Consider the following 15,942-nt stretch of genomic DNA (forward strand, 5'->3'; position numbering starts at 1 on the left):
CACCTCTCCCAATATTAATAATTAAACAATCAAATCCTTCCACGACAAACCAAGGCTCTCACATCTGAATTTCCAACAATATATATAATAAAAATTAAACAAATAAAATAGGTTGAATTTCTTAAATTTAATTAAATTTAAAGTATTATTTACTAATTATTAGATTATGTTTTATGTGCATAAAGTAATCGCAGAGAAGAAAATTCCCGGTATGAGCATCTGGTGAATCATGAAAATGATGTTCTCAATAGCTTTTCATAAATTTATTAATTTATTCTTTAAATAACATACAAAGGTGCTTATGCGATTCAAATTACAGAAAAACATTCAATTAGCATTAAAATATTTCCAGTGATTAATTTTTTTCCCAAACTTGTCCTTCAAGTTAATTTATAAACATTGAAGTTGACTTCTAATCTTTGCTGTTTCGTTTTTTATTAATTTAAAGTTAAGATGAACAAATCAGAAGTTACACAAAAACATTTCACATAGCCATACAATAAAGCATGCTTTTAAATAGATTTCATTAGTAACACAACTTTTCGAGGAATGTTTCTTTGTTTAGATAGACTTCGCAACTGCGATGAAAATTACGAACAAAAAAAAAAAAAATTGCGACAGAATTTTGGTCATTTTAAAATTAAAATGATAGTACAATTTATACAAGTCTTTATGCATCATATCATCAAATTTAATGTACCCAAAATTTGCAATCAAATTTTTGTGACAATAATTCGGAGGAAAATGGAAGGTTACTGGATGGGAAAGAAGAAATAAGTAACATTTGAATGAGCTATCGGATTGTTCGATTATAATGAAATATATGTGGTAATTTCTAGTCAATTTTGATATGACATGCAATGATGCAAGAAAGAGGGAAGAGAAGATTGCGCCAAATAAAGATGTGTGGAAGGAAAGAAGTGTGGGAGTGACTTCTTTCATTTGCATATTTCCATCTGGGCTGGCCAGTTTTCTGTCATTTCATAAATACCAATGCGATACTTTGTCATATCTATTCGAAATATATGATTTATTCCTACTAATCAGTGATGGATGAAATATCCTAAAGCGCAGAAATTACTTCGTTCGACTCAATTTCACTTCCTTTAGCATTTCGTCTACACTTCTCTCTTCTAATTTCATTTCATTCCTTCTCATTTTACAATGAATAATTTCATACAAAAAAAAGGTTATATTTTATTTATACCTTTTTTCTCTTTCATTTTTTGAATTTCATAAATTTTTAATAGCTAAAATCTCTATACTTCAAACAAAATGAATTATAAACGATGTGAGTACAACGATATGAACAGATGAATGTTTAGGTGCTAATCAAAATTAAAAAATCATTTCATTTTATCTATTGGTTCATTAAACTGTGATATTTGTTTTAAAATTGTTGGTTATCTTTTGTTTGTAATTACAGTCTAAAATATTTTATCATATCAGTTTAATGGAATAAAATTAGGAATAAAATTAAATCGTTAGTCATCGGAAATTTTCTCAAATTAAGTCTAACTTACTTGCAATTTTTAATAAGGATAGTGCTAAAAATAAAATTCTACAATATTTTGATAATACAAATATTTTTTAATAAGCAATATTTTTAATAATATAATATAGAGAATAAGTCTATGATAATTACTACATGACAGCTTATTGATGTACAAAAATCTTCTTTAAAGGTTATCAAGAATTGTCAGATACTAAGATATAAACTTTTTTGAAATTTCAATATAATCATCTCTCCTCTCTTAACATTATTTATACCGTTATTTCTAAACAATTTCTCATTTTCAAATTATACTATAACAGTGACGTGAAATGTAATAAATATGATTTGAGAAAATAAAAATGGATGCAAAATGTCATTAATTCCTCTTTTTTTGTCGCTATTAGCGTATCCTTGAAATAAAATTCTCTTTTTGTATGAATCATTAGAAATGAATCGTTGAAAATCTGATGACATCGTTATTTGTCTATGAGAAATAGTCAAAAGTAAAATCTTTAAATGATAATTCACTTATCGTATTGCTACAGTGATAAAATTGGTTAATTTGTGAAATGATACTGATAAGTAGTAATCAAAAATGTTCCAAGTAAATTATAATACGATTTTTATTGTTTATATTAGTATGAATCATCCATTAGAAGTTGATCAACGAAATGATTCGCTGGTTTGCTTTTTTTTCGATGTTAGAAAGATATAAATTATTCTTGTGATTAATAATCCTTAGTCATTTTATAAAATTACAATGATTTAAAACTTTCTTATTAAAATTCTTTTTTAATGCAAATAAACATTCATGTATTTCATATACATCACTCTGTGCGTCTACATTTTTCATTCCTCTTTTTTTTCTCTTTCTGATTTGTGAAATTTACCGATTATTCACTTACTTTTGAATCTTTTAAAAATCGTTTTTGACTTCCCTATAAATAACAGTATTTCAAATTTTGCCATTTTCAATGAGCCATAAAATTTGGCAAATTAGTTTTATTTATTCAAAGAGGGTATCACATAACTGTGCACATACAAATTGGTTAAATTAAATTTTTTGTTACAGGAATTGATTTACTTCAAATTATTATAGGAATGGCTTCAGAAGGACTATGAAAAGGATGTCTTACATTCCATGTCTTACACAAAAGAAATTTAGCAATGCAAAATATTTGAGATTATAAAATTCTGCAAATCTTATTCTATCATAAGTTAAATCATTGTTTTTTTCTCATGTTCTAAGAGTTCTTAGAAACATTGTAAAAAAAAAGAATCATTTCAAACTTTATCACTCATATCTTTCTTGAAATTATACTTGTTTGATAGAAAAAAAAATTTAATATCTACAAATTTATTTGTGAAAAGAGTAAAATGTGAATTATCGGCTCTGCAAACATCCATTAAAAGTAGATTCGAAATATTAATACTGAAACAATTACTGCTTTAATTTGTACTAACGCTTTTTTCCTTGCATTTTAAAAATTATTTGAGCAAAATTCTTGAAAAAAAAACTTCAACAGATTGGAAAAGCAAATTTATTTAGTGAAATCATTGATAATTAGTAGGATTTTAGGATATTTCATTGTTGTAATTTTTTTTGTTTACAAACTTTTGCAAAATAAACTATTGTCATTTTTCCTGATGATTATTGATGACATGTAATGAAACAAAAGTAAACTATCTTTGTTAAGATTTGCTGAAGAAAACGATACTGTCGAAAAAAATATTATTCGACCACTCGTTTTAAAAAAAAGAAACATCCAAATTAAAAAGAAAAAACAGTATTTGAAATTGTGCGTATTTATGCATGAGTTTAAAAAAAAAGAAATGCAAAGTACTGTTATTACTTATGTTGTATACAATATACAAATGTTAAAGGATTTAAAAAATATAAAAAAAAAATATTTGATTCCAGAAATTATTCCGGAAATTACTGACAGCACCTTATTGCTGTCCGAATGCTGCTCAATTTGCATATCGCTACTGTTACAAATTATTACCGTTACTTTATCTTGTACTACAGCTAGCTGTGCTAGTGCTAATTGCATCATTGGGAATGTCTGAAGTAAATAGCGCTACAGTATCCACTATTTTTAACAAGTACAACTGAAGCATCTGATGATGATTGGAATGATGATAAAACAGGTACAGTTGTGGTTACTTTACTGGTAAGTATTCTTTTTTTGATTTGAAATGAACAGATTGATTTTTTGGTGGTAAAATCTCTAAATTTTCACTTGATCATGATCATCATTATTACTTTCAATTAAGAGAAAGGACGAAAGATTTAGGCAAAAAAAGAAGTTTCAAAAATATTTTAAGAATACAAATTCAAGGCAGTTAATGCTAATGTTTTTCAAATTTTGTATTATATGACGGAGAAATTACCTTGTTACAAAAATAAGGTAAATCATATATCAGACGGACACTTAAAGCAAAATTTACTGTAGTGACCAGTAAAAGCAGTAATATGAAGCATCAATTCAAAGGAAATTTGTAATTTGTCATGACACGCAGTCATGGCGAATATCGGCCACAGTTTGAGGAATATCAACATGCTAAAAATTTGCCTTATTTACAACTTCTCAGTATCGAAGGATTTATTTAATTTCAATAATGTATAAAAATTATATGCAAACTTTCGTAGCCTTATTTTTATAATGATGAATAATGCACATTTTATCAATAATGGTTGCAATAACAAAACTTTCAGCATTTTTCTGCAGGAAACTGAAATTGAAAAAATTCATACAATTCATACCGTAATTTAAAATAATTTAAAATATTTTAAACTTCAATAGATTATGATAACAATAATTTACCATTATGAAAAGGATATAATACAACTGAATAATAATTGTTAAATGATGTTAATAAAACGAAAAGATTTGAGTCATTCATTGAAAATACAATCTTTTCTTCATCTTTTGAAAACAAAATTTCAAATAAAGGAAAAATCATATTTCATTAAAATAATAAAATAATGACTATGAGAAAAAAGTGAACGAAAACAATCCTGCAAAATAAACTAACTTTTTCATCCATGTCAGGATTCGTCGGTGGAAAACACATCCAAAAATGCAACAGAATCATGGATTGCTTGTAAGTCACTAAATCTGTTGCGGTCAATTCTGTAATGTTTTTAGCTTTTTGTAACAACACTGGCCATTCTTAAGAGATCCTCATAATCACTATCCGAATCGCCTCCAAATCCTGCAATCATTTTCTGCAAATGAAAACTAAACTGAAAAAATGTGAAAAAATCAGAATATCAACAATTAGAAATTTTTGTTTTTCCAATTTGCCGCGTCTACATCCTTCTGAATTAAGCGTTTGTAAGTGTACAGCTTGGAGGATAGTAATCCATTCACCAAATTATAACAAATAAATAGCTATTGAAAAGTCCATTGCTTTTCTAAGAATAACAAAATTTGAGATACGATCATGTTTAAGAATAGGATTTTTTTTTGGTGTAGATTTAGTACAAGAATATATTGGTGAATTTATTCATTCAATGCAAGAAGATAAGTTAAATTAGACAAAACTGATTAAATTAGGCGTCTCAAATGGAAACACAACAACATGATGATAGAATTTGACTTTTAGTAAGTTTACCAAGTTTTGATAACATTCACTCCAGAAATTTTGAGCAGATATCAATTTCGATGCAACCAAATGTTTGTATATTTCTTGCAATTTGTTGCGTTCTAAAATCTTCTTCTTTGCTTCTGGCTTTTTTATTTTATTGTACTTTAACGATTGTGTAACATTCTAAAAATAAATATGATAAGCATCGAGTTCATCAGTCAAAAAGTTTCGGCTGTTGTATAATCTAAAAGAAAGTATATGATTTAAAGTAAACCAGAGTACATTTACCTGGCTAACAATTTATCTATGATGTATAAGAGCCTGTTGCAACATTTCTTTTATCATATCGCGATCTTTAACATGCATCTGAAGAATATATGATACTCTTCTCACATGTAATATGGAAAACCTTCATACAAAAAAGTCTCATGAATTTGACAGATTAAACAAACAACTAGTAGACTAATAAGGTGCTGATGAATATATTTTAAAGAGACAGAATCATGAAACCATAGATGTTCATGCACAGTAGCTATTAATTCGAATTCCAAGTCTACCATGAATAAAAACAATCAAAACTTGCTTCCTTCAAAAGCGGGTTAACGAAAACAAGTGTTGCTTGTTCTTCATTATGCTTACATATCTGGAGCTGTGTTTTTGTTTTATTTAGTGGCGATATTCGTTGTCTTGGAATCCAGAAAGCATTCCATAAACAATGAAAAGGATGAAATATTGAGGTGTTGATAAATAACAAGGAAAATGCATAGTCTATATATATATATAAGCATATCTTGTATTTCAAATCCAATTTCGAAAATTTCAGAACAAAATTACGTTCTTTGCTTGGGTAAAAAAAAGGAAAATAAAAAAAAAAAAAAAAAAAAAAAAAGACACTAAAATTTTTAATCCTTTAAAGCAGCAACTTATTTAAATCCCGTAACTTATTCCTTCTGATTTGGTCTATCAGCTAACTTTCTTAGCTATTCGAAGTACTTCAATAACGCATCTCCAGAGAAATTCTTACCTCTAATATCGCTGAAAAGGACGACAAGTTTTTCAATTGAAGCGTTGTCCAACCATTCAACCCGATCTTCATAAACATAAAAGGTACTAATAGGTGATTTAGAAGCACCTGTCATACGATATTTCACATGTTCGACACGCAACAGTAAATCTTTGTTAGACATGGCTGATATCCTGAAGTCATTGCACAATGAAATTTTCACAAGTTTATAGAAGTATGATTTTTACGGATGTAATAAAATACATAGCGCATGATATAGTGAGTAACATGTTTAAAAAAATATGAGTGCAAGGTGAGTAGATATCTGGAATTCTGGAATCTGGAATCTGGAATGATGTACGTAGGAAGAATTGAAGATCTAGAATTAGCAAAAAGAAACACCACGAAATAAAAGGCAGCGGAGGAACTACTGTAAGAAGGAAGTTCATAGACATCGAGGAATTTTACTCTTTCACAAAGAATCACAGATTAATAAAAAACCAAAAAAAAATATGTTGTAAAAGTAGCGAAAAAAAAAAAATATTACAAGGGAAGCAACTGAAAAAGAGAGAGGGAATGAGAATGATAGCAAAAGATCGGATAAAAAAGATGTGAAACAAACAAGATACAGCATGATAAAGTATGCGAAATAATACGCTACCAGACATCAAGAGACACGCTGAAATATCGCAATGATAATGATACTCTGCAGTGTGAAAATTTTAACCTCCCAGTTCACTGTTTTCATACCAAAATTCAAACTAATTTCTCATTATGATAATTATTTGGTAACATTTCAAATTTTAGCCATGATAAATTAAGATGGATGAACTTGATTTCCATTTTGTACATTTACACAGATTGAGAACGGTCGTTTTATTTGCTTAATTCGTTGGTATTTCATCACTTAAATTAATTGGTAGATTGAAATTGGCAATTTTTGCAGAGCTTGTTGTTTAATATTGATCCTTCGAAATATTTAATTTGTTTTTCTATTCAGCACATTCAAAATTTAACTTGTGTGTGGGATGCTAGATTAGGTCATGGTTACCATCAATAAATTTTAGTCACAATTTCTAATTTAAAGAAACCGTACTCCAAAAAGTCGAAATTGCTCATAAAGATAATTTGAAAAAAGATATTTTAATAAGCAGTCTAATTCACTTTATTGAGGTTCCTGTTCATTTATTGAGGATAGAAAGACGATAACTGTCGTCAGATCCTGTTCATTCTCTGTTACACTGAAAGATATCCATACAATTTATTCCTTTGAAAGTGTTCACCAGTTATACATCTTTTTCAGGATTTTTTTAAAATTTCAATTTAGTATTTTAAATCTACATCTTTTCTTTCCCATCTAGTTTAATTCCCTGTTATTTTATCATTTAAATTAAAAACAAGAGTTATGAGTAAAAAAAGTAATTATTTGTGAATAATAAAGCTTAGTTTGGTTGCTTCATATCTTCCATTCCATTAAAAAGAGTTCATTTGATTTGTCGAAGAGGAAAAAAAATCAAAAATTAATTTGAATGAAATTTAGTTTAAGTCAATCGTTTTTTTCTCTTATTATTTCCTTTTTTTTTTTTTTTTTTTTTTGGAATGTTAATAACTGTTAAAATTAGCTTTACACTTCTAGAATTCCAGGTTTTTGACAAAAGAGAGGAGATTCAAACAAATAATGTCTTCCAGAAAACTAAAAACTAAAAGAGCTCATAAGCTATCCGATGAATCCAATAAGAGCGCATTTGTTAAGGATACAATATTCTCAGCTCACTGTCTTGTATGAATCTTGAATGTTTAATAATATCACATATTCATCAGAAGATTTTTGCGTGATCTCTTTGTTGTGCTTTTTTACGTACGTAACATTATCACATCGTTTGATCAATGTATGACATGGGATGCCATTAGTCTTTTTTTTTTTTTTTTTTTATTAGCTTCTATCACTGATTAATTATGAGTGCTTAGACTTGTTGATAAAACTAATAGAAGTTAAATAGAAGTTCTAATTAATATGACGAGATTTGAAGTAGAGGAGAAAATATTAATCATTAAACTAATTCTGGATAATAATTTTCCGTAAAGTTTGGGATGATAATTGGAAACAAATAGAAGCGCTATCAGAAGAAAACCATTTGTCCAAGAAAAAAGAAGAAAACTACTTTTAATTTTGTTGCATACTATTGGCTTATTTAATTGTCATACAGGTGGAAAATTCAGCAGATAACATTGAGGCAATGATAAAACTGCTTAAATGTAATCAAAAATGTAATCAAATATCAGTAATAAGTCAAGAAAAAATGGATGCATCTGAGGAAAGGTTATATTATTTTCCACTATTTGCCATTAAGTCAGAAAATACCTGATTTACACTCTTCTTTTTTTAACTTCTTTTAATTTATTAATAAGTTCTGCGATAATTTTCAGTCTATGGAGTACATTTTTGCCTACCAGCCTCATTCATACCATTATCATAAAATTCTTTGCTTAAACACATCTTATTTATTTTGCTAATATAAAATGCTTGATAACCATCTATTAGTTCATCTTTCTTCAACAAATTTTTTCTTCTTCGATCGAATTATTACCTCTAGTTTTACAATATTCTTAATAATTAATCAAAATTTGCTTTAAATAACTGATATACTATTTGACTCATTAATTTGACACCAAGGATTAATGTTACATCATAGATTTTCGACATTATTTTTTCCTGTAGCGTTCAGATAATGTATTTATATGGAAAACATAGCAGAATCTGAATGATCTCGAACAGTGCATGCATATCATGTTTATCTCTTCAAATCTCTTCAAAAATGAGACTATTCTCTCTTTCTTTATGGAATTAAAAATTTAACTTCATATTAGGCCTCTAAATTTCAAAACAAAAAAAAAGAAACAATTTTATTCTTGTTCTCTTTAAAATACCGGAACGGAATTAAACAATGCAGAAATTAAAAATACTATTCAAAATCAAATTTACTCTGACATTGTCCAAATAGATTTTTTTCAGGTTAAGCACAGCTACAGAAAAAAATAAAAATTTATCAAGAAGACAAATTCATCATCAGAAGATGGCAGTGAATATTCCCTTTTCTTTTTTTGAATGAAAATTTAATTTTCCGAAAAAATTCTGCAATTTTGAATTTTGAATTTAAATTCCCTTACTTTTTCGAATTCATTGTCAAGAATGGTATAAAAGAACTCTAAAAAATTTAGGCGATAAATCGAAATTATGTTGAGTAACTTTTAAAAGTATTTGGTATTAGTGTCGGTCGTTCTCGTTATTTCAGGTTGAAGAACAGTCGAAAGATTGTAAGTAAATTAAACAAGAAAAATTATTTCTTATAAAAAGTGTGTTCCTTTCAAACTTTTTTCTTCTCCCAAAATTACAGAAAATTTTGAGTTTAATTTCAGATTTTGCTGATAGAATACATCTTAGGAAATCATTAACAGTGGATTCACACAGAAAATTAATGGTTTGTTCTTAAAAAACCAATTCAAAAGATCATTTATGCGGTCGATAGGTTTTTTAAAAACAGTCAATAGGATTTTTTTATTATATTTGTATTATTGAAGTGACTCTTAGATATATATTTATTTTTCTTTACTTTGGAATTTGGAGTAGTAATTTCTTTGGAACAACTTAAATACTTCAGTAAAAATCAGTAGAATTATAACTTTATTCCAGAAAAAAGGCATAAAATAATTAGTTGTATACAATGAAAATTCCTTCTATAATTATTTTATTGTCGTAAAAATGATTTGTTATCGCCGAACTTGAAATGCTGTGAATAGTTAATGAGTTAATAAGCAATCCCAATACTGTTTTCAATAACATATGATGCAAATTTTATGAGAATTTTTAATTTATACGACAAATTCAATTGAATGCAATTAGCCGATTTTGTTTCATATCGGTTAAAAAACCCAGTAGATTACTAATTAATTGACTATCCATCCATTCATATAATTGCGAATGAGTCATTGAAGGCTAAGCAACAAAATGCATTGCCAAAACTGCTGAAAATCACCGATGCAAAAGAAAGTATATTGTCGAATATGAAAGGTAAAATGGAAAGAGCAAGTGTATTCCTTGTTAATCTATGTAGAAGCATTTGAATAATTTTTCTTGGCATTATTAGTATAACAAATCTATTCGAGAATAAATAATGAGTAATTATAATAATAAGTAATTATAAGACTAAAAAAATTTTGCATTTTTTGAGTTGATCTCTCGTTTGCTCTACATTGATGCAATTCATAACTTTTTTTTTACACTCCATCTGTCATTATCCAGTTGATTACAAATAAGTTATTACTTATCTAAATGTTAACTTCATCAAAATTTGCAAATAAAATTCTCATATCTTACTGACAATTATCGTAATTTATAACTAGAAACAGTTTATAAAGAATGGCTTATTCTACGACTTAAAGCTGTACAAGCAAATAATTTAGTTAATAATGAAAATGAGGTGTATTTTCTGCAGAGCCCATAAGAATTCACACAGTGATGCGCGTGAATCAAACACGTAAGGGTGAAACATATTTGGAACACAAAATTGAGCTCCTGGGGAATGATGGAAAAATTCAAAAACGTGACCTTACGTTACTGCAACCAAAAAGAATGCATTTGCAGCCAGCTGAAGTGAGTTAGTGGTTGATTTATTTAATTGAAGTTGACATGGAGAAATATTTATTTCAAATAATTATTTTTTTAAATTACAACACTGAGAGTGATTGTGATGAAATGCTGGGTGCATAATAAAATGAAGTAATGAAATAAATGGAAACAAATTTGTATTGAATGTTTTAAGTGAATAGAATAAGCTTATTTTTAATTTCATAATAAAGTTTTATCAAATCAAACTTTTTAGTTAAGTAATCAGTTATTCCATACTAACATATAATGAGAAATAGAAACGTTAGCATTGATGTTTATGTCAAATATTTTGCAGAGTGATAAAAAATACAATCGACCAAAATGTAAGTTAACTTTATATGCTTCTGATGGATATTTACTCCTGATTAGAATGATGAAGATTACGCCGGAAGATAAAAATATCGCTATGAACATTGTGCACGAAGAAACTCGAATTTATGATAGTGATAATGTCAATGTCAATAGAGGTATTCTATATTTTATTATTTAAAATTGTTTCCCTTTTTTTTAAAAAAAAAAACAGTTTTTACATAAAATGGTTTGTTTATATCTTTCACTTCTGCAGATTTCCAAAAATACTGCTTAGAAGAGACGAATGTATTTAGACAAATGGACAGAAGAGTCTTTTTTATGAAATATTTTTAATGAAATGTAAATGAACAAGATTTGGACCGTCACAAAGTTGCAGACTGGATGAAGAAACTGATCTGATTTTAGTAATTTATTATAAAATACTGTTAGCTTTAGTACCGGAAGCTACCAGTACTACGAGAAAGACGAGGAAAACAAAAGCGATCCAGAAATTTTGTGATCCAACTTATGCAAAATGCTATAATAGGACAATACTAGCAAAAGATGCGAATTACAAAATGATTGATTTGATCGAATTAAGATGCAAGGAGAGTAGCAAAGAGCCAAATAAAGTAAGTCTTTTCAGACGCAGATGAAAACATTATAAAATTATCAAGTAAAATCTCTTACTGTTTCTTGCCTTACCGGAATGCTTTCTGCTCTCACTCCATTTATACTTACTTTATTTCTCTTGACTTTTCAAAACTTGGACATTTCTAATTTGATTTTAGCTTTAACTCTTAAAAGAGAAATGATACATATCGATGAATGAGAAGGTGAAAAATTATTTCCATTCAAACTATTTCGTATATGCAGAATTACTGTAAAATTACTATAATGAGAATGCAACATAGCATTACTGGAAATATATACTTAACAGAAATTAACTGCAACCTCTAATGGTCACCACAATAAGAAAGACATGAAATCAGCTGAAACTAAAAATTGCGACTTCAAACAATTAGTTGGTTATGGTGAAGGATTATTAACCATCGAAACTATTTTGGATTTATTAGCAGTGACGAAATTAAAGGTTTTAGTTATAACCTAATTCTAGAATTTCAAATGAACTATAATATGTATGATAACTCATTAATTTTCTAGAAATTTTCTATATAAATATTTACAATTATAAATGAGGACATAAAAAAAATTCAGAATGTTTAAATTTCTCTATTTTTCTGGACAAATCATATGCATGGCATGAAATGCGTGATTACAGCACTAATATTTGTGAAAGTTATCCCGGATCTTTATTTTCTAGGTTTAACTTTTCAATTCCAAAATCATATCATATCAAAATATGTCTAATTCATGACTAATTCATGAAATTTTCTCTAACTAATCTCTTCATCGATATGACCTAGTTAGTTCATTGTTTAAAATGCTCACGAGTAAACCTATGATATATTTATCAAATTTTTAAAATTTTTTTTCAAATTCTGGTCAATGATGGTATGCTATTTCAGTGGAAGAAGTTAAATTCATAATTTCATATCTAAATTCATCGAAGGAAAGCAATTATAATGCAACTTATTTCGCACTTTCAATTGTCAAATTACGCAGATTTTTGTCATTACCCATCTCTTTTTATTCTCAAATATAAGAAATAACAAAATTGAGTAATTAAACCGAATTTAGTGAAATGTCCATACTTAATTTTCTTACATCTAAATTTTTAGTTATTTTCCACCATCATGGAAGCTACCAGAACATTTAAAAATCACAGCACCACAACAAGCAAATTTGAAAAGCGATAGGCGAAATGACAATTCTCCTCCAAAATCCGGTTAAAGATGTTTATTCCCATAAATCTACTGCATTTTAAGATCTGAGAACTGTTTAGTAACAGAAAAACAATAATCATTTAATAAAGGTATATTATAATGAGAGACGATGCTGGCATTAACAACAATACTAATAATGCAAGCCTTAGATTTTGAAGCTATTATTAGAAAAAGCAATCTACGAAAGCAGTTTTTATCTTCCTTTCATTTTCATTATAATTTTATAAAGAAGCTGGTATAAAATACAGCTATTATTTTACAACAACTGTACATTGTTTTCACTGCTATCCTATTTCATTCATCAAATTTGTGCTTGTAGGAACCAAATGAAATAATTTTTTAATGTGATTTTGTTTTCTATGAATTTTATGAATCCTAAATTTCAAATCTTAAAATCTCATTTGATATCTCGTTAATTTGTAGGATTAAGTGACACATCAGCTGGTGGTGGTAGCGAATCAGATGGTAAGTATTCCACGAAATTGTAATAACATCAAAAAAGCTATCACTAACGATATTATTCTGAATGATATTGCAGATCATTCACCATATCTGCCTGCTAACCATGATTCCAGGTTGCTTTTTTTCTATTTTAATTTGCATTTCTTCTGAATGTGCTATTAACTTAGTATTCAGAGTAATCAAGCAATACATACGAAATTGATTTTGTTTTAGCTCAGATAAAGGCATTCATGAAAGTAATCCACCCACTGCTGTTTGTAAAGCTTCACTAGTGAACATTGCTGCTTCACCTAAAAATGGTATTTTTGTATTAATTGTACAAATCATTTTAGAATCGCTCTTTAATTCTGTAAGAATAACTTTTAAACACTTTTTACTCTTAGAAAGCCTACAACAAGTGCTTCAATTTATAGCATAATTTCTGCTTCATGATTGTCAGGACTGGTATATTTTCATTCTGCTTATTTTACCCTTTTGTTTCCTAATTGTATAAAGTTTTTTCTTTTTCACCAAATGTTTTTTTTTTTTTTCTTGATTCTGAAATCACCAATTATTTCAAAAGAGACCTTATTTCTTAGGTTTGTTACGCTCACATCAATATCCGGATGACATCTGCTGCCTCAAATCAGCTAATATCTGGAGGAAGCTACCACCAAGATTGCCAGAAATCATGTTCTTTTTATAAAGATATTTGTGTGATTGCAAAACACTAAATATTGTTTAATTTAATTATGAGTCAAAAGGAATGTGTATCTTTTTTGAAATCAAATGAAGATAAGGAAAAGTTACGAAGTTATAGCAAATAACAAATATTAGAGGAATGTATAAATGTTTTTCAAGAAATTTTTTAAGCAAGATTTTTAATTTCACCTCAGAAGTCTTCAATGAGTTTGAATATTCTAGTCAAAATTTGAAATTAAATTTGATAAGTTATATTTTAGGACAGTGAAAAAACCAGGACCAAAGCCACTTAAATCGAAATCATTTGAATCTCCAAGGCGTATTTTTCATACATCAGATGAAAGCACCCAATCAGATTTTAGCACAGAGATGATTTCGCCAAAGGCACTGCCAGTGAGTTCTACGGAATAATGAATTCTTCGAAATGTTATGTGCAAATGACAATATAAAATGTAATGATTGGTAACTGATAGCTAGTTTTTCCTTTTGCTAAAAAGATTATTTGTGCATCAATAATTAGCTTTTATCATTTTTTTTAGCTTATAAATTGTTTTTCCTACTTTTTTTCTTTGTTCTCTTATATTTTGCAGATGGCCAATACAGAATCTGGAAATGATACAAATAAAATTACCATTTTCTTATCCGACAAAAATGGATTAAATGTAGTTTATCATTAAATAACTTTTTTCTAAGCGTCTGTTTCATTGCTGCGAATCATTGACAATTTTGTCACACAAAAATTCTGCTTGCTCATTTTGTTCTTGAGTGGATTTTCGAGAAATTGCGATTTATCTGATGGACATTTATTAGTGATAGATATGGTGAAACCGTTTGATATTAACAATTCATATCATTTGCAGGTGGCAGTAACAGCTGATATTGGCATGAAGCTTATCAATGAAGATGGGTCAAAAAAAAGAATTAAATGTATTAAAAAGCAAAAAATTTGTGTCGATGACCAAGTTTTTTATGAAGATTGACTTTTTGCAAATTTTCAAATTTTGTATTTTTTTTTTAACAATCAAGAACTAACTTTCATTCAAAAAAAGCAAAAAGCAGCATTAATGCACTAGCATTAATCAACTAAACTATCAAAAGTGGAAATGATAAAAAACTGACTATACTGTGATTCCATTTACTGAAAATCAATAGAATTTTTAAAGGTTTCAATGAAATCGAATTTGATTAAATCAACAGTTCATTTCAATCCAATCACATCAACAATATACCATTTCTATGTAGTCATTGTTTCGTTCAACCATTGATCAGATTGCTGTAGAATTGAGTCAGATTAGAATTCATAATATTCATAGATGCTCATTTTCAATCAAGGGTACTGATTGATGCATGTATGGTATGGAGAGATGTTCAAAGGAAGAAAGTAATTCGAATTACAATTAAACTTTATAAACAAAATGGAATAACAATTTGTCTGTCCATTTATATGGCCGATTTTAAACTGAGCTTTAGAAATGAATTATCTAGAGATTTAATTTATTTCGATGATACTTTAGATTAAATGTATGTCGTCCTGAAACTATTCAGAAATAAAGTCTTTTTTTTGATAAACTAGTCAACTTTTTTTTTTCAAGAAAACTAGAGAATTTTTTGTCCATATCTATCTCTCGATGCTGTCACAAACGTCTGTCATTTTAAAATTTGTATTGGTAAAGGAAATTGGTGAAAATTTCATTAGTAGAATTCACTGTTCAATATCTCATATATCTCAATTCAATATCTCATATTTCGTGGAAGAATGTATTTCTAACCGAATATAAAAGCATACCTCTAGTTCATAATATACATGTTCATCATCTTTACAAAACCGATCTCAAGCGTCAATTGTTTTGAGATCCTCTACTTCCGATTTACTTTCCAAATCTAGCCCCAAAGCTTCATCCAT

General features: G+C 28.0%; 3 protein-coding genes across 3 annotated transcripts; 2 read left to right on the forward strand and 1 right to left on the reverse strand.

Moving 5' to 3' along the window:
• Nucleotides 1-4,210: 4,210 nt before the first annotated feature.
• Nucleotides 4,211-6,276, reverse strand: Bm17208 (Uncharacterized protein; the record flags this gene model as incomplete). Its single annotated transcript, XM_043083004.1, has 3 exons — nt 4,211-4,231; nt 4,535-4,632; nt 6,114-6,276. 3 exons carry the CDS (start codon nt 6,274-6,276, stop codon nt 4,211-4,213), a joined length of 282 nt encoding a protein of 93 aa, XP_042938938.1.
• Nucleotides 6,277-8,392: 2,116 nt separating this feature from the next.
• On the forward strand, nt 8,393-9,202 carry Bm1102 (Uncharacterized protein; the record flags this gene model as incomplete). The annotated part of the gene is made up of 2 exons (XM_043083005.1): nt 8,393-8,412; nt 9,106-9,202. The coding sequence occupies 2 exons, from the start codon at nt 8,393-8,395 to the stop codon at nt 9,200-9,202; spliced, it is 117 nt and encodes a 38-aa protein (XP_042938939.1).
• A 1,406-nt stretch (nt 9,203-10,608) lies between these two features.
• On the forward strand, nt 10,609-14,450 carry Bm9887 (Uncharacterized protein; the record flags this gene model as incomplete). Its single annotated transcript, XM_043083006.1, has 10 exons — nt 10,609-10,743; nt 11,054-11,225; nt 11,506-11,681; nt 11,990-12,142; nt 12,814-12,898; nt 13,320-13,361; nt 13,435-13,471; nt 13,572-13,657; nt 13,937-14,030; nt 14,300-14,450. 10 exons carry the CDS (start codon nt 10,609-10,611, stop codon nt 14,448-14,450), a joined length of 1,131 nt encoding a protein of 376 aa, XP_042938940.1.
• Nucleotides 14,451-15,942: the final 1,492 nt, after the last annotated feature.

This window comes from Brugia malayi (assembly GCF_000002995.4).
Source record: "Brugia malayi strain FR3 genome assembly, contig: Bm_070, whole genome shotgun sequence".
In the NCBI taxonomy this organism is placed as follows: domain Eukaryota; kingdom Metazoa; phylum Nematoda; class Chromadorea; order Rhabditida; family Onchocercidae; genus Brugia; species Brugia malayi.